This window comes from Schistocerca americana, chromosome 7 (genome assembly GCF_021461395.2).
Source record: "Schistocerca americana isolate TAMUIC-IGC-003095 chromosome 7, iqSchAmer2.1, whole genome shotgun sequence".
Lineage (NCBI taxonomy): Eukaryota > Metazoa > Arthropoda > Insecta > Orthoptera > Acrididae > Schistocerca > Schistocerca americana.
Window position 1 is genome coordinate 476,335,677 of NC_060125.1, and position 27,175 is coordinate 476,362,851.

General features: G+C 45.7%; 2 protein-coding genes across 6 annotated transcripts in view; one reads left to right on the forward strand and one right to left on the reverse strand.

Annotated features, from left to right (window-relative positions):
- Positions 1-26,331, reverse strand: part of LOC124622417 — a 37,451-nt gene extending 11,120 nt beyond the window's left edge. Inside the window, exon 1 of the mRNA XM_047148110.1 lies at positions 25,882-26,331. Coding sequence (XP_047004066.1) covers positions 25,882-26,238 — 357 coding nt within the window. The 5' untranslated portion in view covers positions 26,239-26,331. The remainder of the gene's footprint in view (positions 1-25,881) is intronic.
- A 69-nt stretch (positions 26,332-26,400) lies between these two features.
- The window catches only part of LOC124622415 (protein KTI12 homolog), a 30,972-nt gene continuing 30,197 nt past the window's right edge, over positions 26,401-27,175 (forward strand). For 2 of the 5 annotated variants that reach the window (XM_047148105.1, XM_047148107.1), the window contains exon 1: positions 26,624-26,933. In XM_047148105.1, coding sequence (XP_047004061.1) covers positions 26,771-26,933 — 163 coding nt within the window. In that variant the 5' untranslated portion in view covers positions 26,624-26,770. Of the gene's footprint in view, positions 26,934-27,175 lie in introns of all 5 variants that reach the window. The other 3 variants (XM_047148106.1, XM_047148108.1, XM_047148109.1) reach the window with 3 other exon arrangements.

The following is a 27,175-nucleotide window of genomic DNA, read 5'->3' on the forward strand; positions in this document are numbered from 1 at the left end:
ATCCTCTTGATATTCTTTTTCCCCTCCCTTGGGGTACATGTCTGGGGTGTTATTGGGAATGTTCCGCATTGTCCAAAACTGACATGAGAACAGTCTCACCACTGTTTTTCGTTCCCTTTTCCTTTCTTTGTTTCTCTTTTCCTATCTTTCCTCCATTTCGGCATTTGATGTTCCTCTTTTTCTTCTTCCTCCCTGCGCACTCCTGAAGGCTGGCCCACATGCCTGATGCGTAAGAGATGACTGGGTAATGTGTAATTCTCAGCCGCAGGTCGACAGGTAGGGCTCACATGTACCCACAGTTACAAGCCAGGAGGCCCAGGGAGGAGTGATTGGCTAAGCTGCTACCTTTTCAAATTGCCGATTGGTGCCTCTGTCAGGTGTTTGGGAGGTGTGAACAATCACCTAACGTGAGTGCACTCCCTTATGACGGGGGCCCCCAGTTGGAAGGAGCGTGCCATTGGAGATTCTGGCAATCATGGGGGATTTTCTTGCAATGAGCCACTCATCTTTACAATCAATGTCTACAAAACATAATCAGAATGAGGTTAATGATTCAAAGACCCTCCTAGCTGCACCACAGTTCCTCATGGTTTCACATACTGAAGATGGTCAATCCTTCACAACGGTAAATTCGTTTATTATTCAGAAAGGTGTTGATGCAATTGTAGGCCCTATGAAATCCTGCTCCCATTTACGAAATGGCACTTTGCTTTTGGAGACTACTACTGATTCTCAAGCACAACAACTGCTTGCCGTCTCGCTTTTCCACGGCTATCCTGTTTGAGTCAAGGTCCATAGAACTTTGAATTCTTCCCATGGTGTTATTTACAGTAGGCTGCTCAGTGGTCTGACCAAGGCTGAAATCCAATCATGCCTCTCTGATCAGGGTGTCTTTGCCATCTATCATGTGATGAAAAAGGCAGATTCCTCCTTAGTGCCCACATGCGCTCTTTTTCTCACCTTCAATAGAGTGGTGCTTTCATCCAAGATCAAAGCAGGCTATGAAATTATCACAGTCTGACCATACATTCCGAACTTGATGTGCTGATACCAGTTTCATCATTTCAACCACATTAGAATATATTGTCGACACCCAGCCAAATGTGTAACCTGTGGTAGGGATGCACACACGAGGGTGATTGTCTGCCTCCTCCTCCATGCTGTGTCAACTGCAGTGGCAGCCATGCCATCTCCTATGGAGATTACCCCATGTATTTTGACGACCGGGCTGTCCAGGACATCCGGGTAAAGGAAAAAGTGCCTTACCCGGTCACTTGCAAGTTATTGGCTAGTCGCAAACCCTGCATTCTACCGTATGGCACTTACAGAACTTTCTGTTCTTGCTACATCCCGGTCCATGATGGACATGGCCACACAGATATGCAACCTCAAATTCAGCTCTGAGATTGCGAAAGCAACCAGTGTCAGGTTAGTATCACCGTCCCCTCGTCCAGCTGTGTAACAAGCCTTCAAACTCTCGCTCAAGGGATGAAGCCACCTGCTACACAACTGGCAGGCCAGAAAGGATAGAAGGAGTACTCCCATGAAGACTTCCTATGTTCCTCGAGCCAACCAGCACCAGAGTCTTAATATGCTAATCGGAAAGGCTTGAAGAAGTCCAACATAGGCAAATGGTCTTCTCCTTCGTCAACTCAAAGATCCTCTTCGATGGTGTTTCTACGTGATACCTTCACCCAACTGGTGTCCATGTCACCAGTGTGCACCACCAATCGTGTTTCTGTGTTGGATGCCACAGAGTGACGCACAAGAAAGCTGATGTTTCTGTGGACCTCATGGAGCAGGATCCTTTTGTCTCCATGTCATGTAGCAGCGAGTCTTCGAAGGCTGGCACTTGGCAGCTGCTGAGGTGACACCCCTCCACCTTTTCCTCATCAAGACTCTCCTCCAATGGAATGTTCACGGTCTTTGATCCCACAAAGAGAATTTATACTTTTAGAATCACAGCATCCCCTTGTACTCTGCCTTCAGGAAACAAAATTATGTCCCCAGATCCGCTCTGAGCTTTCGCATTTCTTCCCGGTCCATTTTGACCTTCCCCCTGAGGTCGGCATTCCATCTCATGGGGGAGTCATGCTGCTCATACAGGATGATGATCAAAGTAAACCCACCTCCTTGACTACCTGTCTTCAAGCTGTTGCAGTTCATCTTTTCCTTCCTCACCTGAATTTTTCCCTTTGTACCATTTATATCCCTTCATCATCCAATGGCACCAGGGCGGGCTTCCTCCAGCTTATTGGGCAGCTACCTCACCCATTTCTGCTATTCGGTGACTTTAAAGCACATCATTCCCTTTAGGATTCTCCCTTAATCTGTCACAGAGGTGCCCTCTTGGTTGACCTTCTTAATAAACTTAACTTCTTCTGCCTTAACACAGGAGCACCCACATCCTTTCTGACTCCTCGCACACACATTCCCATTTGAACCTATCCTTCTGCACTGTTCAGCTTGCCTATTATCTTGAGTGGTCCGTTCTTTCTGATGCCTACTCGAGTGGCCATTTCCCAAGTGCTATCCATTTCCTGACTCCTACCCCACCTGCATGCACTTGTTAGTTTGCTAAGGCTGAGTGGTGGCTTTACTCCTCCATGGTGATCTTTGAAGAATAAGATTTCCCCATTTGTGATGACCAGGTGGACTACTTACAAATGTTGTCCTTACCACTGCAGAATGTTCCATTCCTTGGACTTCCTCTTAACCACGCTGCATCCCAGTCCCTTGGTGGATTGAGGCATGCTGAGATGTAATTCCTGTGCGGAGATGTGCTCTTCGCATTTTTAATTGTCATTCTATGATGGCAAACTGCATTCATTATAAACAGATGCACACACACTGTCATCACATTCTTTGGGAGAGCAAAAAAAGCTAGCTGGATTTTACTCACTAGTTCTTTTAACACTCCCCCCCCCCCCTTCCTCTGTCATGTGGGCCAACTTTCAACAACTCTCTGGGATAAAGATCCATTCCCCAAGTTCCCACCTGACAGTAGTAGACAATGTCATCATGGACTCTATTGCTATCTCCAACACCCTGGGCCGTCATTTTACGGACATTTTGAGTGGAGGTGGCTCAGGCGATACCCTTCTCTTCTCAGAACCGTGAGTATTACAATGCCGCCTTTACTGTAAGAGAGCTAGGTCATGCTCTCAGTTTATCCAGATACTCCGCCCCAGGGCCACATGCTCGCCACATTCAGATGTTGAAGCACCTTTCTCTTGCGGGCAAGCATTTTCTGCTTAATACGTACAACCACATCTGGGCAGAGGGCATGTTTCCCGTATGTTGGCGTGAAGCCACCGTCACACCAATACCTAAGCCCAGTAACGACAAACACTTTTCTTCTTGCTACCACCCCATCTCTCTCACCAGTGTGTTTGCAAGGTGATGGAATGTATGATTCACGCCCGGTTGGTATGGTGGCTTGAGTCTCTCAGTTTGCTAACCACTGCACAGTGTGGATTTTGAGTGCAGCATTCTGCAGTTGACCATCTCGTCACTTTGTCCACCCATGTCATGAATGGTTTTCTGTGGAAATCCCAGACTGTGGCCATGTTTTTCAATGTGGAGAAGGCCTACAACGCCTGTTGGGAAACTGGTATCCTCTGTACTCTTTACATATGGGGATTCTGTTTTTTTTTTTTTTTTTTTTTTTTTTTTGTGGTTTTAGGGCGCAAAACTTCTATGGTCATTAGCGCCCAGCCCGTGACTTAGGAAACAGGAAAAAAACGAAATTTAAAATCAGCAGCAATGGGAACAAAGTCATAAAATTTGAGAAACTAAAGGCAGAAGGAATGCTTAAAAATCCACTATAAAAAGGGGTTGGTTGTCCCCAAAAAAAGCTTCAAATGACTGACGTCATTTCACTGTCACTAATAAACTGTAGAACGCGGTCAGCTGAGCGCGTGTCATCTGCTAAAATCGACGATAGATCAGGCGATAGCTGTAGACGGGAGCGTAACGGATTAAAATAGGGGCATTCAATTAAAAGGTGTGTGACCGTCCACAGCTGAGAGCAGTGGGGACAGAGTGGGGGAGGATCACCGCTTAAAAGATGTCGATGGCTAAAAAGACAGTGCCCTCTCCGGAGTCTAGCTAAAATTACCTCCTCCCGACGACGCGTTCGGGAGGAAGAGGTCCAAGCGCAAGGAAGGGCTTTCACTTCCCGCAATTTATTATGGGGAAGTGTTGACCAATGCGCATGCCATAAATGAGCAACTTGGCGACATAAACCGCTCCGGAGATCAGTAAACGGAAGAGACTGAATAGCTGGCCGAGGAAGAGAGACTGCAGCCTTGGCCACTATATCGGCCGCCTCATTCCCACAGATACCAGCGTGTCCCGGGAGCCAGAGGAACGCCACTGAGACGCCCCCTAGGTGGAGCAAGCGCAGACAATCCTGAATCCGGTGGACCAGAGGGTGCACAGGGTAAAGAGCTTGGAGACTTAGGAGAGAGCTGAGAGAATCTGAGCAGATTACGTACTGTATCCGCTGATGGCGGCGGATGTAGTGGACAGCCTGGAGAACAGCGTAAAGCTCCGCAGTATAAACCGAACACTGGTCGGGAAGCCGAAAGTGATTTGGGGTGTCGCCAACAATATAGGCACTCCCTACACCTAACGATGTTTTCGAGCCATCGGTGTAAATAAATGTGGCTTCCGTCATTTGTGCACATAGAGCAGCAAATGCCCGACGGTAAACAAGTGTAGGGCTACCATCCTTGGGAAATTGACATAGGTCTCTGAGCAAGTCGATCCGGGGACGGAGCCAAGGCGGTGCTGTACCCCAAGTTGTCAAGAAGGTTTTAGGAAAGCGGAAGGAAAGAGAATGGAGCAGTTGACGGAAGCAGACTCCCGGGGGTAGGAGGGAGGAGGAGCGGCCTGCATACCCGACATCAAAGGAGGCGTCGAAAAAAAGGTCATGGGCTGGATTAGCAGGCATGGAAGACAGATGGCTAGCATAACGACTCAGAAGGACTGCCCGCCGATTGGACAGCGGAGGTTCAGCAGTCTCAGCATAAAGGCTTTCCACAGGGCTGGTGTAAAAAGCTCCAGACACTAAACGTAATCCACGGTGGTGGATAGAGTCGAGACGCCGAAGAATAGACGGCCGAGCAGAGGAGTAGACTATGCTTCCATAATCCAATTTCGAGCGCACTAAGGCGCGATAGAGGCGGAGAAGGACCACTCGGTCCGCTCCCCAGGAGGTACCATTCAGGACACGGAGGGTGTTAAGGGAACGCAGACAGCGAGCCGAAAGATAGGAAACGTGGGAGGACCAGCACAGTTTTCTGTCAAACATAAGACCCAAGAATTTAGCGACGTCGGAAAACGGAAGGTTGACAGGACCTAGATGTAAGGAGGGCGGAAGAAACTCCTTACGTCGCCAAAAATTAACACAAACGGTCTTACTGGGTGAGAAACGGAAGCCGGTTTCGATGCTCCACGAGTGGAGGCGATCGAGACATCCTTGAAGACGTCTTTCAAGAAGGCTGGTCCGTTGAGAGCTGTAGTAGATCGCAAAATCGTCCACAAAGAGGGAGCCCGAGACATCAGGAAGGAGACAATCCATAATTGGATTAATGGCGATGGCAAACAGTACAACACTCAGCACGGAGCCCTGGGGTACCCCGTTTTCTTGGGAGAAAGTACGGGAGAGAGTAGTGTTCACCCGCACCCTAAATGTGCGCTCTGCCATAAATTCGCGAAGAAAAAGGGGCAGCCGGCCTCGAAAGCCACAAGAGAACAGTGTGCGGAGGATGCCTGTCCTCCAACAGGTAACGTATGCTCTCTCCAGATCAAAAAATATTGCTACCGTTTGGCGTTTCCAGAGAAAATTGTTCATGATATAAGTGGAGAGAGCAACAAGATGGTCAACGGCAGAACGATGCTTTCGGAATCCGCATTGGGCTGGTGTTAAAAGACTGCGGGATTCCAGCCACCAAGCTAAACGGTAATTCACCATACGCTCCAAAACCTTACAGACACTACTCGTAAGAGAAATGGGGCGATAGCTAGAGGGGAGATGTTTGTCCTTTCCAGGTTTCGGAACGGGAACGACAATAGCTTCCCGCCACCGCCTGGGAAAGGTACTGTCGGTCCAAATTCGATTATAAAGGCGAAGGAGGTAACGCAGGCTATGGGTTGATAAATGCAGCAACATTTGGACATGGATACCATCCGGTCCTGGGGCGGAGGAGCGAGAAGAAGAGAGGGCATGTTGGAGTTCCCGCATGGAGAAAACAGTATTGTAGCTTTCATGATTTTGAGAGGAGAAAGCAAGATGTCGCACTTCCGCTGCACGTTTCTTCGGGAAAAATGCTGGCGGGTAATTTGAAGAGCTCGAAATCTCAGCAAAGTGCTGACCCAATGAGTTAGAAATTGCGACAGGGTCCACTAAGGTATCATGCGCGACAGTGAGCCCAGAGACCGGGGAGAAACTAGGCGCGCCTGAGAACTGTCGAAGCCGACTCCAAACTTCCGAGGAGGGAGTGAAGGTGTTAAATGAGCTAATAAAGAATTTCCAGCTTGCCTTCTTGCTATCGCGGATGACGCGACGGCATCGCGCACGGAGCTGCTTATATCGGATACAGTTGGCCAAAGTTGGATGGTGACGGAAAATGCGAAGAGCACGTCGCCGCTCACGTATTGCGTCACGGCATGCCTCGTTCCACCAAGGAACTGGGGGGCGCCGGGGCAATTCGGAGCTGCGTGGTATTGAACGTTCCGCAGCTGTGAGAATAACGTCGGTAACATGTGTGACCTCAACGTCGATGCTGGGAAAGCGACGGTCATCAAATGTCGCTAGAGACGAAAAAAGTGTCCAATCGGCTTGGGCAAACTTCCAGCGTCGCGAGCGCATATATGGCAGTTGAGGCTGCAGTCTAAGAACACATGGAAAGTGGTCACTCGAGTGTGTATCATCAAGGGTGAACCATTCGAAGCGCCGAGCTAGTGGAACAGTACCGACCGCAAGGTCCAAATGAGATAAATTTGTCGTGGAGGCAGACAAAAATGTGGGGACCCCAGTGTTGAGGCAGACTAGATCCGCTTGGTGGAAGACGTCTAGCAATAGTGAGCCACGTGGACTAGGATGTGGAGATCCCCAAAGCGGGTGGTGGGCATTGAAGTCCCCAACCAGCAAATAGGGGAGTGGAAGCTGATCAAGAAGATGAAGGAGATCAGCTCGTGCCATTGGTGTGGACGATGGAATGTATACCGTACAAAGAGAGAATGTGTATCCAGAAAGGGAAAGACGGACGGCGACAGCTTGGAAGGAACTGTTTAAGGGGATTGGGTGATAATGAAGAGTATCATGGAGCAGAATCATGAGTCCTCCATGGGCTGGAGTGCCTTCAACAGAGGGGAGGTCATATCGGACGGACTGAAAATGAGGGAGAACAAAGCGGTCATGGGGACGCAGCTTTGTTTCCTGAAGACAGAAGATGACCGGCGAGTAGGATCGTAAGAGGATCGACAATTCATCCCGATTGGCTTGAATGCCGCAGATATTCCAGTGGATAATGGACATAGGGTGAACAGAAAATGGAGGAACGTGACCAAGGGTGCTGTCAACTCAACGACTGCTCAGAGCTTGCGACCGACAGCATGGAATGGCATTCAGTCGAAGGCAGAAGATCCTGATCCATAGGTTGGTCAGGAGCAGCTCCTGCCACCAACGATCGGCCAGTTGACCGGCCACCAGCAGTGCGCCTCAGCGACACAGAAGACGGCCGAGGGCGATTTCCGCCAGGTGGTGCTGTAGATGGGACATGCCTTGGCGGAGAAGGAGAGGAACTGTGTTTCTTTGTAGCCTTCTTGGAAGTATGATGTTTAGATGAAGGAGGAACCGATGGTTGTGAAGTTGCGGTACGTAAAAACTCTTCACGAGAATGCTCTTTTTTCGAAGACTTGGCGTCTGACTTTTGGGCTCGAGATTTAGCAGAACCCGACAAAGGGTGAGCCATAGAGTGGGCAGGCGAAAGAGGTGAGGTTGAACGGGCGATCTTTGCGCTGGCCGATCTGACGACCGTGGTACTAAAGGTGAGGTCGCAAGTCTGCGTGGCCGCCTCCTTTGTTGGCCGAGGAGAAGCAAGGACAGTGCTGTATTTTCCTTTCTGAGGCATGGTGGGCTGTCGACTGGCGAGTAACTTTCGAGCAGCAAAGGTCAACACCTTTTCCTTCACTCTTATTTCCTGGATGAGCTTCTCGTCCTTAAAAACGGGGCAATCTCGAGAGGAAGCAGCGTGGTCACCCATACAGTTGATGCAGCGAGGGGATGGAGGTGGACAAGCACCCTCATGGGCATCCTTGCCACACGTAACACATTTGGCCGGATTGGAACAGGACTGGCTGGTGTGATTGAACCGCTGACATCGATAGCAACGCGTAGGGTTTGGGACATAAGGGCGAACGGAAATTATCTCATAGCCTGCTTTGATTTTTGATGGGAGTTGAACTTTGTCAAATGTCAAGAAGACAGTGCGGGTTGGAATGATGTTCGAGTCAACCCTTTTCATAACCCGATGAACAGCCGTGACGCCCTGGTCAGACAGGTAGTGCTGAATTTCTTCGTCAGACAATCCGTCGAGGGAGCGGCTATAAACGACTCCACGCGAGGAATTTAAGGTACGGTGCGTTTCCACCTGGACAGGGAAGGTGTGGAGCAGAGAAGTACGCAGCAATTTTTGAGCCTGGAGGGCACTGTGTGTTTCTAACAACAGGGTGCCATTCCGTAATCTAGAACAAGACTTTACAGGACCCGCAATTGCGTCGACACCTTTCTGAATAATGAAAGGGTTGACCGTGGAAAAGTCGTGACCTTCGTCAGACCGAGAAACAACAAGGAACTGTGGCAACGATGGAAGAACTGTCTGTGGCTGAGACTCAGTGAACTTACTTTTGTGAGCAGACATAGTGGAAGGTGAGGAAACCATTGCGGAAGAATCCCCCATGATTACCGGCGTCTCCGATGGCGCGCTCCTCCCTTGTGGGGGCCCTCACCGAGGGCACACCCGCCTTAGGTGATTGTTCACACCTCAGGTCACACCTCCCGACAAACGGACGGAGGGACCAATCGGCACTTTCGGAAGGTATCAGCTCGGGTAATCATCCCTCCCTGGGCCTGGCCGTTACCAGGGGGTACGTACGTGTCCTACCTGTCTACCCGGGGCGGGGAATTACGCGTTACCCCGTCACCGGCTACGCATGGAAGTGCGTGGGTCGGCCTTCAGACACGCACAGGGAGGAAAAAAGAGAAAGGGAAAGGAAAGAAGAGGGGGTCTCTAACGCCACAGCGGAGAAAAGGGCAAGGAGAAGAGGGAAGGAAAAGGGAAGGACAGAGGAAGGACGAGGACTTGCACGTGTAGAAAGCAAGGAATTTGGAACAGTTTCGAGCATCCGTCTCTGGACGTAGGCACAAACCATACTCCCAGAGGGGGAGAAAGGGAAGGAAAGAGCCAGAGGTGAGGAGGGGGGGGGTGAAGATGGGGGACGGGGAGGGATGCGGAAAGGGAAGGGAAGGTATGCAGCCTGGAAAGGAAGGAGGGCCACATTAGCTCGGGGTCCCGTGCTCGCTACGCACATGTCCACAAAAGAGTTGTGGACCCCCTGGGGGGTGGGGATTCTGTGGCCGCCTGCCCCATTTCCTTGAGGAATTTTTAAAAGACAGGGTTTGTAATGTGCATGTGGGTTCTGCTTTGTCATACACCTTTATCCAGGTAAATGGTGTGCCTCAGGGTTTCGTCCTGTGTGTCATCCTCTTTGGTATCACCATTAATCCTATAATGGCTTGCCTTACGCCAAGCATCTTCGGCTCTTTTTTGCTGATGATTTTGCCATTTATTGCAGTTCTCCATGGACCTGTCTCATTGAGCAACATCTTCAGCAATGCCTTGATCGCCTTTACTCATGGACACAGAGTATTGACAATGGCTTTCGTCTTTCCACTGACAAAACAGTTTCTATGAATTTCTGGTGGCACAATTGGTTCCTCCCATCATCTTTACATCTTGGGCCTGTTCCTCTTCCTTTTGTTGGAACTATAAAATTCCTGGGGCTCATGCTCAATAGGAAAATCTGTTGGTCCTCCCATGCATCTTACCAGGCAGCCTACTGTACGTGGTGCCTCAATGTCCTCTGTGGCCTCAATGGTACTTCCTGGTGTGGAGATCGAAGCACCCTCCTCTATTTGTACCGGTCCCTTGTCCGTTTGAAACTAGACTATGGGTGCTTTGTTTATGCATCTGCATGTCCATCCCTCTTATGTCGTCCAACACTATCCACCATTGTAGCACCTGTTTGGCCACTGGCACCTTTTACACTAGCCCGACTGAGTGTCTGTATGCCAAAGCTGCTAACTACTACTGCCGTGACTTTCTCCTCAGCAGTTTGGTTGGTTTAAAACAGGGGGAAGAGACCAAACTATGAGGTCATCGGCCCCTTGTTGCGAAGGGAACAATGGCACAAGGGTGAGAATAAGACAATGAGGTAGCACAAAACAGAATGAAAGGAAAAACCACAGCAACGACTGAAGGGCAACAAACACTTAAATGGACAAAAGGGGACAAGAAAACACAAAGACGCAAGAAACAGGTAGAAGAAGTTAAAACAAGAAAGCTGGTGACCATGGCTGGCTGACCATGAGGATAAAAAGGAAAAGCTAGTCACTCTGCAACACATTAAGCACTAGGGTGGAAGACACACAGGGACAAAGGACATGTGCTAAAACTTAGAGCAAATGATAAAACTTACCCTCATGAATAAAACGTAAAATTAAAGCTGCTGTTGAGGCATTGTCACCCAACACTGAAAGAGGGTGCTGGGAAAGTTAAAAGTCCGCCACAGAGCAGGTAAAAGTGGGCAGTCCAGCAAGAGGTAGACGATCGTCATTTGTGAGCCACAGCGACACCGAGATGGATCCCCGCGACAGAGGAGGTAACCATGCGTCAGCCACGTATGGCCAATGCAGATGCGACAAAGAACCACAGAGTCCCTGCGAGAGGCGCGCAAAGAGGTCTTCCACACATTCGTAGTTTCCTTAATGGCACACAGCTTGTTGTGCGTACTGAGATTATGCCATTCCATCTCCCAAAGCCGCAAAACCTTGTGGCATAATACTGAATGCTGGTCAGTTTCAGAGAAGCCACTCTTCATAAGCGGTTTCTGTGTAGCCTGTTTGGCCAGCCTTTCAGCAAGTTCGTTGTCTGGGATTCCGACATGGCCTGGGGTCTGACAAACACCACTGAATGATTGGGCCATTTCAGGGCATAGATGGACTCCTGGATGGTTGCTAGCAAAGGATGACAAGGGTAGCACTGGTTGATAGCGTGTAGGCTGCTCAAGGAGTCAGTACACAGGAGAAATGACTCACATGGGCATGAGTGGATGTGCTCAAGAGTACGAGATATGGCCCCCAGCCCTGCAGTGAAAACACTGCAACCATCTGGCAAGGAGTACTGTTTTATATGTCTGCCATGAACACAGGCAAAGTTAACATGACCACCAGCCATCGAGCCACGGATGTAAACCACTTTATGGTCCCGGTACATGTCGAGAATCGAGAGGAAGTGACAGCGGAGAGTCGCAGGGTTAACTCAGTCCTTAGGGCCATGTGAAAGGTCCAGGCCTTCCCACGGCCTAGATGTACACCACGGAGATGTTCATGAATGTACCTCAAGTATAGGTGGCAAAGGCAAGGGCTCCAGTTCGGAGAGAAGGGATCACACACGAACTGCAATTGTAAGCCCTGACCTGGGCTGCCAATGCAAGAGATGAACCGCCGTGGGCGGGAAAAGGAGACGGTAATTTGGATGCACAGGAGAACTACGAACATGTGCAACGTAACTGGAGAACAATTGTGCACACTTAACCTGCAATGGAGGGACTCCGGCCTCCACCAAGATGCTGGTCACTGGACTCGTCCTAAAAGCTCCTGTTGCTAGGTGAATGCCGCAGTGGTGCACTGGGTTGAGTAGACACGACGCTGATGGTGCCACCGAACCATAAACCAGACTCCCATAGACAAGGAAGGATTGAACAAGGTCTCTGTAGTGCTGCAGCAGCATAGAACAATCTGCACCCCAGTTGGTGTTGCTCAGGCAGCGGAGGGCATTGAGTTGCTGCCAGCACTTCTGCTTAAGCTGACGGAGGTGAGGAAGCAAAGTCAATTGGACGTTGAAAACCAGTCCTAAGAATTGATGTCTCCACTACAGTGAGTGGATCATCATTAAGGTAAAGTTCTGGTTCCGAATGAATGGTACGACACCGACAGAAATGCATAACACACGACTTTGTGGCCGAAAACTGGAAAGCGTGGGCAGAGCTCATGATTGCGCCTTGTGGATGGCTCCCTGCAGGCGCTGCTCAGCAACACCAGTACAGGTGAAGCAGAACAAAATGCAGAAGCCGTCTGCATACAGAGAAGGTGAGATGGATGGTCCTACAGCTGCTGCTAGACCATTAATGGCTACTAAAAACAGAGAGACACTCAATACAGAGCCCTGCGGGACCCTATCCTCCTGGATATGAGGAAAACTATGGGAGGCGCCAACTTTGACACAGAAAGTATGAAGCGACAGGAAATTTTGGATAAAAATTGGGAGCTGGCCTCGGAGAGCCCACTCTTATAATGTGGCAAGGATATGATGTCGCCCGGTGGTGTCACACGCTTTTCGGAAGTCAAAACGACAGCAACCAGGTGTGGGCATCTGGGAAAGGCTGTTTGGATGGCAGACTCGAAGGACACAAGATTATCAGTGGTAGAGCGACCCTGGTGGAAGCCACCCTGACATGGGGCCAGTAGGCCACATGACTCCAGGACTCAACCCGACCGCCGAAACACCATATGTTCTAGCAGCTTACAAGGAACGTTGGTGAGGCTGATGGCCTGATAGCTATCCACATCAAGTGGGTTTTACCAGGTTTAAGCACTGGAATTATGATGCTGTCCTGCCATTGCAATGGAAATATGCCATTGAACCAGATCCAGTTGAAGATGTCACTTGTAGTCAGATGAGAGATGTTTAATTATCTGACTGTGGATCCGATCTGGCTCTGGAGCTGTGTCGGGACAATGTGCAAGGTCACTGAGGAGCTCTCACTCTATAAATTGGGTGTTATAGGGTTCACTGTGGTGAGAGGACTTTCCTTTCCATCCGTCGTCTGAGGGTGCAAAAGGCTGAGGGGTAGTTCTCCAACGCAGAGGCTCAAGCATAGTGCTCAGCAATTGCGTTTGCATCGGTAGAGGCACACCACTGATGTTAATGCAAGGAACTCCTTTTGGGGTCTGGTACCCAAAAAGATGTCTGATCTTTGTCCAGACTCGGGAAGGTGATGTATGGCATCCAATGGTCGAGACGTATCTCCCCCAACACTCCTGCTTCCGTCTTTTGACAAGCTGGCTAATGTGGACACAAAGCCGTTTAAAGGCTATGAGGCACTCCAGGGAAGGGCGCCGCTTAAGCCACTGTAGAGCTTGCTGACACTCATGAATTGCCTCAGCGGCTTCCGGCGACCACAAAGGGACCGCCTTTTGCTGGGGGCACCCTGAAGAGCGAGGGATCACGTTTTCCGCTGCATTAACGATTGTTGTAGTCATCTGCTCAACCATCACATCGATGTTACTGTGCGGGGAGAGTCAACGATGACCACAGAGGTAATAATTTCCCAGTCTGCCTTGTTTAAAGCCCATCTGGGCAAGCATCCGTGGGCCTGATGCCAGGGCAGTGACACGAAGATAGTGAAGTGTTCGCTACCACACAGATTGTCATGTTCTCTTCAGTGGATAGATAGGAGAAGTCCTTGGCTGCAAATGGATAGATCAATGGCCGAGTAGCTACCAGGAGCTACAGTGAAATGTGTGGCGGCCCCAGTATTTAAGAGGCAGAGGTCGAACTGAGACAGTAAAGTTTTGAAATCTCTGCCTCGGCCAGTAAGCACAGTGCCACCCCACAAAGGGTTATGGGCGTTAAAATCTCCCAAAAGTGGGAAAGGTTTAAGGAGTTGATATGTCAGTGCAGCTAATACATTCAGGGGTACTGCACCATCTGGATGAAGATATACACTGCAGACAGTTATTTCCCATGTCATTCTTATTCTGACAGCCACAGCTTCAAGAGGGGTTTGAAGGGGAACAGTTGCACTACAGACTGAGTTTAGGACATAAACGCAAACTCCAGCTGACACTCAATTACAGTCGCTATGGTTCCTGTAATATCCCTTGCCGGGAACTAGTTTCCTGGAGGGCAATGAGAAAGCAGATGTAAAGCTTAACAGTTGCCGTCGCTCAGCCAGGCGGATGACATAGTGAGACTGGGAAGCCATGGAACTTTCAATGAAGCAGTTTATGTCCCAGGGTCACCTGCTGCCACCAAGTTATTGTCTGAGCAGTCTATGTCCATTGTGTCTATGGGTCCGACAAGATCTAGGTCCTCAGCGGATGCCAGAATTTCCACCTCATCCCCAGATGCAGAGCTTGTAGGCAGCGGTGGTGTGGGTGCCACCGCAATTTCCTTGGAGTTAGAGGTCTTATTTTTGGACTTTTCTCGCTGCTCCTTTGGTTTCTGTTGCTGGGAGGGCTTCACTGATTCAGTCTCTGGGACTGAGGAGGATCGTGAAGCCCTTCGACCAGCTGCTTTTGGGCACTTCAGCCACTGGCAGGCGTCAACTTTCCCATTAGCAGAAACCTGGGAAGGTTGTGACCCAAGCGATCTCTTCCTGGGGAGAGGAGCTGAAGAAAACTTACACTTCTCCGGCTCAGAAGTGGGGACTGATGTCCCCGGTGGTGGTGGGGGGAGGGGGGGGGGGGGAGGCAGTGCTCCTGAGGTAGGTGGTGCAGTAACAACAGGGGAATTGGCCCCCACCATCTACTCCTTGGCATACGTGGGGAGTTAATGGCACAGGCATCAGCAGAGCGATCCCTTTGTTGTCAAGGGGCTACAACCAACAGGGTACATGGCGGCCCCACCACAATGGACTGGCTACCGTGCTGGATATCAGGTGCAAACAAGTCCATGGTCATCATCAACGCAGAAAGTGAAACTGCATAGAGCATGGTGGAAAATGCACCCAGGAAGGTGTACTCGCCCAAGAGATGGAGAATGAGTGGGACTGCAATGCGGCGATGAGAAAGCGGGCTACAAATCTCAAGGCACGACGCACCATGTAAGGACCCTTCCCTAACTGTCTCGTTATTTGGAAAAATTTTGAAGACTGGACTTCAAACCCTACAGGGGACCATCACATAAAGGCCGAAATGTGTGAGACTCCTTTTAGTCGCCTCTTACGACAGGCAGGAATACCTCGGGCCTATTCTAAGCCCCGGACCTGCAGGGGGTTCCTCAGCAGCTATGCTTGCCATTTGTCTGCCGTGTGTGGCCACCCATCCTATGCCTCCTCCTTCGATGACTCGTTTGATCGCCAGTATGGGGGCGCATCCCTCTTTTCTGTTACCTCCTGGTGTCTGCTTCAGCACTTGCTGCGGCGGCTTAACTTCACACTACCTGCAACTCTCCTACTGGTGCAGTGGCCTGTGTTCACCTTGGCCTTCATTCCTTTCCTAAGGACACTACTCCAGCCTCGCTCTATTGCCTTCAGTTTCACGACCTTCACATGGAACTTTGCGATAGTACCTTTGTGTACACTGATGGCTCTTGGATTGACCATGATGTCGGGTGTGCCTTCATCATTAGCGCTGAAATTTTTCAGTATTGGCTTCTGCCACACTGCTTGGTATTTACAGCCGAGCTCTTCACTCTGTATTAGGCCATGGAGCACATCTGATGACATAGGGTTTTCAATTGTGTCCTCTGTTCAGACTCTCTCAGCGCCCTTCGAAGTATCTTGGTGCTGTACACTGCCCATCCCTTAATACAGTGGGTCTAGGAAAACTGTCACTTGCTCACTCTTGATGGAGCCACTGTGATGTTTATGTGGATTCCTGATCATGTCAGTCTGCCAGGAAATAAGGCTGCTGACGCTGCTGCCAATGCTGCAGTCCTCATACCTCAGCCCACTAGTTCCTATATTCCCTCCGATCATCTCTGAGTTGCCATCTGTCAGATGGTGGAGTCACTATGACATCGCCATTGGTCCTCCCTTCATGGGAATAAGCTCCAGATTAGTAGGCCTCCTCTTGGCCATCCCAATGGGAGGGGGGGGGGGGGGGAGGTCATTTTAACTAGGTTGCATGTAGGGCACTGCTGTTTTAGCCATTGTCATTTGATAAGTGGCACTCCCCACTACCTTGTGCACATTGCGCCCAATGTTTTAACTGTCTGCCATTTCCAGACAGAATGCCCATTTTTTAACCATTGATGTAGCCACTTGGATTTGCTGTCTGAGGTATTGACTGTTTTAGCGAATGACACGTGGGCTGCCTAGTGTGTTTTATTTTTTTACTGTTGTAGCAATATGGCAAAGGCCATTTAATTTTTAGTTCTGGACCTCCATTTCTCTATGGCGTACTTCACAGCCCTTCCTCCTCGTCCCTGTTTTCAGCCATCTTCTCTTACGTTGATTGGGATTGCCATGTAGTCGTTTTTTAACTCCTCTCTGTCTTCGTGTTCTACAGTTTTGACTCGGGCGCATACGACCCCAGTTGTTTTTGCGCCCTAAAACAGAACAGACAAACCATCACATTGTGTAAATTTTGGTGAAGTTCACAGCAGTTTTCCTGACTTTTTTGGAATGGATTCATGTTATAGAGCGTCATTTGTATGTCTTTTTACTGTGTAATGCTATTGTGTGCTAGTTTAATTCTGGTTTAGAGAGTAATGTATTTTGTGGTTCATATGGAACATTAGTGTACACATGAAAATTTTTATAAATGTGTTTGTTTGGTCCACAGTGACTTAACCACCTATGGTTCCTTTTAAAGTGAGAAAACTAACATCCCCATCACTATACGGCCCATGTCTGGCATCTGTGCAACAGCAGTTACAGGTGAGTTTCTTTACTACTTTTTCTCGAACCTGACAGGGTTTGTTTTTTTAACACAGTACCCAAAGCTGATGATACATTCTTATGTGTCCAAGGTCTAAACTAGAAGATGTCTCTTTTATGAGCCTAATCTTATGTTTACTTGAAGTACCTGACTTTGTTACTGATTCATTAATTTGCTGTAGAATGTCATGAGGAAAACTATATTGCCAGTTAGATGATGTCACTGAAGGGATTATTTGGGAATAAATTTTGATAAGACAAGATCCAAAAAATTTCACTTTTCAGATGTGAGTAACTCAAATTATTAGACCCACAAGCAAGAGAACACTTCTTTTTATTCGATTCTTTATTCTATTTCATTATTTTTAAAAGTTTTTTTGTAGCACTGAATGCTGTATGTATTTCTTTTCTGACTAAAGCTCATTTGATGGTTGTCAAGACTTTTGATATTATATGGTACAAATGCAACTAAACAACTAGGCCTATACTATATAGCAAAAGATGTCAGATCTATAGTTTGAGCACCAGCAAAATATGGACCTGTTTCCAATACACCTCCGTTATATCATTCCTTTTTAGGGCCTTATATTCTCACATTGCAAAACTAAATATAGTTTTTCACGCCTTTTAGAAAGTGGTCTTTCTATTGAAAATGGTTGACAAGAGTTTACAAAAGACTATTTTGTATAAGTGGACCAAAAATAGCCGTTTTTGGCGTTTTTAGATAATTTTCAACTTTGTCCTCAATTTGTAAACGGGAAAGAAGTAGGAGAATCAAATTTCATATTTTAAGACCTTGTATTGCTAATTTAGTACATGCAAGGTTCCAAGTGTATGCGGCAATTACTTCTGGAAATATAAAAAGCTAAACTTAACATTTTTTCAAAGCAACTATTTTTTGGCCAACTTTGCTTTAAATTATCCACATGCAGATCATTCAAGAAATCCTTTTTATATATATAATTTCACTAAAGTGAAAAAACTGTACAAGATGACCTAGATTTGTTTCTTTGAACAAAATATTTCTGGAGATACTATGTCTCACAGTTGCTGAAAACTCAGAGATGCACAGTTGATAGTTGTGGTATAGGTTCAAACAAATGACTATATCTCTGAAAGTATTAAATTAGTGAAAGTAAAACTTTACCAATGAGGAACATGTGTGAATGTTCATTCATTCAATTTCAGAAAAATTTGTGATGGTCATGCGGGATTTTTGTCCAAAAATTGACTATTTGGCATAGATTGTCCCACCTGCGATCTGTCAGAACCTTGACTAACTCTAAAAATAAAAATCAAACAATGGAAAATCAAACAATGGAAAATCCAGGATGGAATGTAACAATACAAGAGAAGGAAAGTTGCTACTCACCATAAAGTGGAGATGCTGAGTCGCAATAGGCACAATACGAAGATTCACACAATCATAACTTTCGGCCATTAAGGCCTTTGTCAGCAGTTGACAAAGGCCTTAATTGCCGAAAGCTATGATTGTGTGAATCTTTTTATTGTGCCTATTGCGACTCAGCATCTCTGCTATATGGTGAGTAGCAACTTTCCTTCTCTCATATTGTCTAAAAATAAAAACAAAGTTGAAACTTCCTGACAGATTAAAACTGTGGAAGTAAAATTGTGAGGACGGGTCATGAGACATGCTTGGGTAGCTCAGTTGGTAGAGCACTTGCCCGCGGAAGGCAAAGGTCCTGAGTTTGAGTCTCGGTCCGGCACACAGTTTTAATCTGCCAAGAAGTTTCAAATCAGCGCACACTCCACTACAGAGTGAAAATTTCATTCTAAAAACAAAGTTGAATTGTTGACTAAAACCTTGGTTTCCAATGTACCTTGAGTGTATTGTAGATAAGATGAAAATTTAGATATAGTGTTGTTCGGAATACAGTACCTGTATAGTAATGACTTCAGTTGCTAGATGTTTCATTGTTATCTGTAATTTAATCTGAGCTGGACAGCATCTCACATACATGTATTAGACTTTTTACAGACCCAGAATATGGCTCAGGAAGACTTCAGAGTTGATTTTACACATTCGTAAATGATTCCAAATCAAGCGTCATCCTTGGGAGAGAACTCCTTCCTAGCACAATAATTATGAAAAATCTGCCTCGATTGCAAAAATTACCTGGTGTTTACCTAGGTTTCAGTGTGGGTAACCACACCTTCTTCAGAACAAATATAAAACAGCTTGCCTAAATAGGCATAGTGAAGGGCTAAAATCAACACCTACAGCGGCAAGACCCCATAAATTTTTTTTACAAATACACGGTACATATGTACCACGTCAATAACATTACTTATCTCAACCTTGTGTGTGCTGCCTCGCCCCAGCCAATGTACGATGGTCCCAGGCTCTCCACTGAACTCATAGTGGAGAGCCTGTGACCATCGTACGTTGGCTGGGGCGAGGCAGCACACACAGGTTTGAGATAAGTAATATTATTGACTTGGTACATATGTACCGTGTATTTATAAAAAAAATTTATGGGGTCTTGCCGCTGTAGGTGTTGATTTTAGCCTTTGACTATGCCTATTTAGGCAAGCTGTTTTATATTTGTTCTGAAGAAGGTGTAGTTACCCATGCTGAAACCTAGGTAAACACCAGGTAATTTGTGCAACCAAGGTGGATTTCTCACAATTATTTCGATACTTACGATTGTTGACGCGCTGCAATGCTGAAAATCCTTCCTAACATATCAATGTTCCCAAACAATTCCTACAAGATGCCCATTTCCATACACAGCATTTTGTCGGTCTTTTTTTCTTTGTCAATGTCACTATAAACTCTTTGGCTAAAAGTTGTGCAACTCCTGTATACTTAATTATGCTTGCTGCCATATTAAAAATCATGTATTCCCAACTTCGGTGTGGGGAAACACTGGTGTGAATTTTAGGGTATTTGTGGGGATAGGGTTGCCATCCAACCCAATATATGGGGATCATCACCATCATGGACCTTCTTGTCCCAATATCCCAACAAGATCCAGTTTATACAGAATTTTGCAAAATCCATTTACAAGCTTGGTTCATGTACTGAAGTAACACCGTCTGTTAGCACAATACGCAAATGCAACGTCCATTAGTTATTTATGTCAACAGGGTTACATTGACAAGCTCGTCTAATAGGTGGCGTTGCACATTGTATATCCTGTATCAATGATGCAAGCACCTTCTAGATACAGCGCCATCATTCGAGAAAACACCAGACTTTTCCAGTAGTACAGCACTGGAACTACCTAAGCAGTTCCATGAGGAAGAATCAGGCAGTTCCCATTGGAATTGTGATCTGATAAGACAATTCTTTCTAAACATAATACAAACAATGTGTGCAAGATTGTAACGTTTACTGCAGGTATACAGGGAGTGAAATGTATAGTGACATGTACTTTGATGACTAAAGTGTTATTATTGACTGTTTACCACCTACTAAACTTATCACAGCTTACGAAAATGCCTAAGTATGGCAAGAGAAAGTGTCACTTTTCGGGTGATTACACAAAAGAGCGGTCTTTTGTCAAGAAAGGCCTTACGGATCAGAAAGAATTATGTGATATTTTTAGCTGTTTCATCTCTCTAACTCACAGAGGTAAGGCAGATGTGAGGCACCACATTTCTATGAAGAATCATACAAATAGATTCGTGGTAGCATCAATATGAATGCTTATTTCTACATTCATCATTTAAAGAAGATGTCCATGAAGAATCGCTCGTTGCTGCTGCAGAACAAACAACAGCTTATAAAGTTGTCAAGTATCATCAACCCTTCACTTCTCTTGACCGTACCATAAAACTGAATGTTGCAATGTAACCCAACTCCAAAGTTACTGCAAAGTAGTCTATGACCAGGACCAAAGCTACAGCGATTGTTAAAAACATTCTTGCACCACACTCCATGCCCGAATGCATAAAACAACTGCAAGGAGTCTCTTTCTATGGCTTAGGCACTGATGCATCAAACCACAAGGCTGAAAAGATGTTACCTTTAGTTGTTCAATACTTTAGTGAAAACTGACAGAATCCAACAGAAGCTGTTGAAGTTTGATCCACCGAATAATGAAACATCATAAACAATTGCAAAGTTTTGTGTTGACACTTTGGGGCAACTGCAAATTCCATCAGATAAATGAATCACTATTTGTAGAGACGCTACCAGGGTCGACAGAAGCGTCCGATCCCACGTGTTGGCTTTGACCCGTGATGTAAGGGTGTTGTGGTGTGTGACATCATGACGGCACGGAGTTTGGTTTGTGCGTGTGGCGTGTTTCTAGATGTCATCGTGTTGTGATTTGTTGTGCCCTCTTGTGGTATGTTCAGGGTTTTCGTTTGTGTGGTGTAATCGTCTCAGTTTGCTCTTGCTCATTATCCAGAATTGTTCAAGTGTTGGCTGTGTTTGTAGTGGAATTCGTTTCAGTGAGTTAACGATTTTGTGGTTTTGTGTGAAGGTTAATTTGGTGTTGTTCGCTGTATATTGTGTGGTATTTTTAGTAAAATTAATCGGTTGTTGTTTTTGTTCAGGAATGGATATGACGGATGATATTAACAGTGCCCGTCTGAGGGTTATGATGGGGAACACTCCTTTGGAACTGATCAAGTTTTTGCAGCTTTTCGGTTTAATTGCCGAGGTTGTGAAATGCTCTATTTGTGGCGAAGAAATGAAGTTGGCTAAAGTTCCGACGTCTCGGACCAGGGACAGTTATATGTGGTGCTGTCGAAAAGATGATATTTGGCGTTCCATACGGCACGGTTCCTGGTTCGAGAAGTCTAGGTTGGGTATGCGTGAGATTGTACTGGTGACTTGTTATTTTTGTTATAGATCCCCACACAGTTTTTGCGCGCATGAGACTGGTGTGAGTGAGAGGAGCGTGCTTGATTGGCTTTCATTTTGCCGTGAAGCGTGTTCCGAGTTCATTAAGCACAGGGGTAAGCTGGCGGAGGGGGGGGGGGGGGGCATGGGGTTATTGTGGAGGTGGACGAGTCGCAGTTTGGGAAAAGGGAGTATGGGAGGGGTAAATCTGTGGTTGGTCTCTGGGTGTGGGGGGCAATTGTTCTGGAGGGGAGGGGGTGTTCTGAATGTGTTTTTAGGGTTGTGGAAAGGAGGTCTAAGGCGGTATTAGTGGGGTTAATTGAGGAGTGCATAGAACCAGGGTCCACAGTAGTTTTAGATGCATTTTCTTCATATAGGGGGTTGGGTGCGAGGAGATTTCATCATTTAGTCGTTAACCATAGTTTAGAGTTCAAAAATTATGAGACGGGGACTTGCTCAAATACAATAGAGGGGATGTGGGTGGGTGGGGGGGGTGTTAAGTCAGTTGTTGGGAGGGGGAAGAGGTGCTCTTCCAACCTTCAGTCTTATTTAGATGAGTACTGTTGGTGGAAGAGTGTCCCTGAGGGCTATTGTGTTTTACAGGTTTTTTAAGGGCTGTTAGTAAAATGTATAGGCCGAAAGCGGTTGGTTAGGGAGATTTGGGTAGGTGGGTGAGTGGCTGCGGCTCAGGGTGGGGTGAGTGGTTTCTTTCATGTTAGAGTGTTTGTGAGAGGGGAGGGGGAGTGTGTTTTAGTTGTGGAGGATCTATTTTGTTGAAGTTTTTGTTGAGTTGTAGTGTATGATTGAGATTTTTTTATGTTGCATTTGGTTTTTGTTTATGGATTTTTTATTTCGGGTTGAGGGGGGAGGTTGTTGGTTGGGGGGGTTGAGGTGTGGGTGGGTCAGGTCTTTCTTTTGTTTGAGTGTTTTTTTTTTCGTTTGTGTGTGTGTGTGTGTGTGTGTGTGTGTGTGTGTGAGAGAGAGAGAGAGAGAGAGAGAGAGAGGGAGAGGGAGAGGGAGAGGGAGAGGGAGAGGGAGAGATTGTGGTGGCCAACCTAGTTTGCAGCGCCAGAACTTTTTTGTGGTAAGTTTTACTTTTTTTGTTTTAGTTTGTGTGTTGGGGTTGAGAGAAGTGTTCAATCTCAATGTGTGGCTATGAATGTTGGTATTGATATCAGGAGATGTTATTGAGCTACATAGGTGAAGGGAAGTGTTTGATCCTAATTTATGGGATCAGGAGCTGCTGTTGAGCTATGTAGGTCAAGGGAAGTGTTCGATCCCTATTTATGGGATCGGGAGCTGCTGTTGAGCTATGTAGGTAAACGGTTGTGTTTAGTGGTACTTGGGGAGTTTTGTGATGTCGGTTTTTTTCGTCGTTTTGCGTGGTTTTGTATGGGAGTGGGTGTCTAAATTTGTTTATATTTAGTTTGTCGTCCCCCCCCTCCCCCCCCATTACCCGCGCTTGTCCCGTTAGTGTAATTCGGATTTTTGTGGAACGTGTTTGTTTACGATGTATTTTCGTCTTTGTAATGTGTACGTAACGACTTTATATGCGCCATATTGGAATCGTGGTTTATGGTCGTTTCCGCCATATTTTTGACGTCATGGGTCAAAGCAGACGGGCGGGATCGGGCGCTTCCGTATTTCCCACTACCAATACCAATTTCAAGCTTCACTGACACGGCCAGCAATTTGCATTTCACCTAATTAAAGAAGAACTAGGAATTGGATGCCCTGCCCATATTCTCCACAATATTATATCAAGCGCTTCTGCAGTCTTGACTATTGACATTGAAATAATAATCATGAAAATATTTAATTATTTTTCAATGTACACCATATGGCCAGAGAAGCTGAGAGAGGTCGCTTATACGTGGACGTCAATCGCCAGACTCTTCTATCTCACCAAAAATCAAGACGGATGTCGTTAATGTCCGCAGTTGAGAGAATTCATAAGTTTTTTTGACACTGAAGAAAGGCCACCTAAAATAATCAGATTTATTAAGTAGACCAATCAGTGAAATTTACTACATGTTTCTGCAGTCAAACTTAGCTCTGCTTGGAAAAAAATATAAAAAAGCGTGGAGAAAAATAAAATAAAGTCTCAATAACTGAAATAAGAAATACGTCAATCGACACTCAAAGATGTCCAAAGCAAAGGAAGACTGCCAATTTTATTGGCATGCAAACCAAAATGGATCTGAACAAATTAAAGAATGAAAACCCCAACCAAGAAATAATATGGTTTCAAAATCTGAAGAGAAGAATGGTTTTCTATACCACACATTTAAGTACACAGAGAAATGGGTTATTTCATTTAATAAATATCAAGTTTTTGAGTGGATGACGCTATATGAAACCCCAGATTGGGCGATGGTTGAAAATACTACTACACACCCAACTAAAAATGGCATGAAGATTTCGGGCGACAATTGTTTTCAAAGTCTAAACAATCCGTGGAAGAAAAGTGGATTTTATTTCCTAATGAAATCGAAAATCCAGAACGCAAATGCCAAATTTATGCATTTGATTTCTATTCCTGCACACAAAGCCACTGGCAAAGAATATTTTCGCTGATGTCGGCCCATTGAACTGATGAAAGAAATCGACTGCCGCCAGGAACTCTACAATTAATATTACAGTGCCTGTTTAACTACAAGCTGACTTTGAGTTTTACAAATACGCAAAAGGCGAAAAATACTTGCTGAAAAAGGTGAAATCTTACAAAAAATATGATGTACAAACTACTTCTGCCGCAACAAGTCCCATGTCACTGTGTTCTAAATGAAAAGTAATTAAATAAACTTTTTTACTTAATTTCTACAACCCCATGTCAGTGTCCCGGCGGGGTCCCACGTATGCCAATGCTAGGGGTAGGCGGAGGAGACGCTCATGTAAAGCCGGATTCGAACACGCAACAAAAGTGTCGCCACTGCTAGGGCCACATTTCACTTGCAAGTGTGAACTCCCAGTTTTCTGTGGCGAAACTCTTTAGACGCAACTTTGCTCATGCCACAAAAAGTTCAGCTTGGCTGTGCTTTGTTCAGCCACTTTCCTTCCACCATTGCTCCCTGATGTCTGCATTTCTAAACACTTACATTCTGTCGCAGATATCGTGGAATAATGGAATAATTACCGATGTATTTCATTCGATATCAGTGTTTACATTTTACTGCCGAAAAAATTCAAAACCCAGCAGATATACTTTCGGAGCTTCTGGAATTACAAAAGCAACAACCAAGGAATTTCAAGAGCAAGAACCTATGCTTAATATGTGTGTGCGCGCGCAATATTTGCAAGGCAATGAGTAGACCTATTCCACAATCTCGAAAAATTATTGGATGAATAAATAACAGAGTTAATATGTAACCAAAAAAACTAGTTGTTTCTACTTTATGATTTGCAAGACAAATGGAAGTTGTGGATTATAAGCAGGGATGTAGCATCCGAGTGTGATGCGGCAGCTGTTAATCTGAAATTAATTGTTTGAAATGCCTTCATCACCGAATACAACGAGATTCAAAAATTTAGAAAGAGTGGGGTGTTTGCATATTTTGCCAGCCGATGGTTAGTTTTCCTATCATTTTCATCTCCGAATGTGATTTCTTTTATAAAATGTGTTAGTGGGCCCTGATTTATCCCTGCATCAAATCCGTTTTCATATGTAACATTTGGGTTTGTTTTTCCTTTTATTTAACTCTTGCCATAGCTCTAATGCCTTAACCTGCACTATTAACATTAATACCCGCCCACATTATACCAGTTGACGCAATGTTGATGGCTGTGCAATAATATAGAATTTGTGGCGTCCTGTACGAACTCCCGGCGCAACTAAAGAAAGCCACAAGTTGTAGTGTCATATTGGTTGCATGTGTGAACCTGGATTAAGTCATGCCTACAGAGACCCGCCTCAAATGGATTTCAGGAAGTAACTTGTGTCGGAAGCCACAATCACACGGGGAAAGCAGGACTGGTGAAAAGAGTGAGATAGCTAATACTTTATTACAACTGGAAGTTTTCCGTGGTACGACAGTGATTTTAGCTGAGTTAATTTCTGCAACAGCTAAATAAAATTTATTCAAATTATAATAAAGGACGACATTACTCACCAGAGTGTCCTTTGCTTCTCGTGTTTCAACGACATATTTCAGGAACCTGTCTGCTGTAGCATACCAACCAACAGTTGGTTTATAGACATCATCTGCAGACGCACCATTTTTCCGAGATTTTAAAATTTTATTATATTCGTTAATGTATGCATTTCTAATACTCCTAATTTTTGCTTTAACAAGTGCCAAGTTGCAGTCTGGGACTATTTTCCGCATATAATTTACAATTTCTAAAAGGGCATGCTCTCTCATATTACGATCTTTGTACGATTCATATTTGTGATTCCATAAGCATGGTCGCTCTTCGTATAGTTCTAAAAAGTGCACAATTGTTACTGTAGACCACTTTTTTAACATTTTTCAAATAAATTGGAAAAATAACTTGGAAGTCGAACGACACACATCAGCAGTCACTAGCACAACACGAAAACTGCTTCGAAATACAGCCACCAGGGTGCAGTCGAATGATGCTGTTTAGTGGTGGGAGAAGACTAGTGGCGCCACCGTGGAGTATAACTGAGTACTGACAAAGAGGTAGCTTCTAGTTGCATGGCACTTGGCAGTTGGTAGTGTCACTGTAAAAACGCCACCTGGGGAAGGATGCTGACATATGCAGCCGAGCTGCCACTGCTGTATGCCTCTAGTAGTGGCATCACTCTTTCGTGTTTGTGAAAGCGTTATTACCAACTCGTTGGTTATTACTGTCAACTACATTTCGATTGTTGTGTCAAAGGTACTGTGCTAACCAAAGATGTAGTCAAGAAGCTGCAAAGTGTGATGTTTCGTGTGTGCAGTCATGCACTATGCAGTGTAAGGGTGTTTTGGTTGTAAAGAGTGGTGTGTGTGTGTGTTTCCGTTTTGAAGAATTACGATAACTTTAGAACTGAAAATGCCGTTAATAATTATAACAGGGTATCCGAGCAGCGGTAAAACTACTAGGGCCTCACAGTTGAAAGAATACTTCGAAGAACGTATGAAAAAAACAGTCCACACAGTAAATGAAGAAACTGTTATGAAAACCATGGGTGAAGACAGAAATTCGTTGTTCACCGGTATGTGAAACAAACCCAAATGATGATAATTTCAAATGGAATGTGCTGAGTTGGATTTGGTAGTCGTAGTTGATCATATTCACTGATGTCATAAAATGATGAGTATGTTAATTTTGTAGATAGTTATTTCATGATGAAACTTACAGAATCGACTGTAATAATTTACAACCCACGTTTATTGAAGAGAAAAACCATAATACACACATTTCAGAACAATTTTGTTATACTTCTCTTCATAAAGA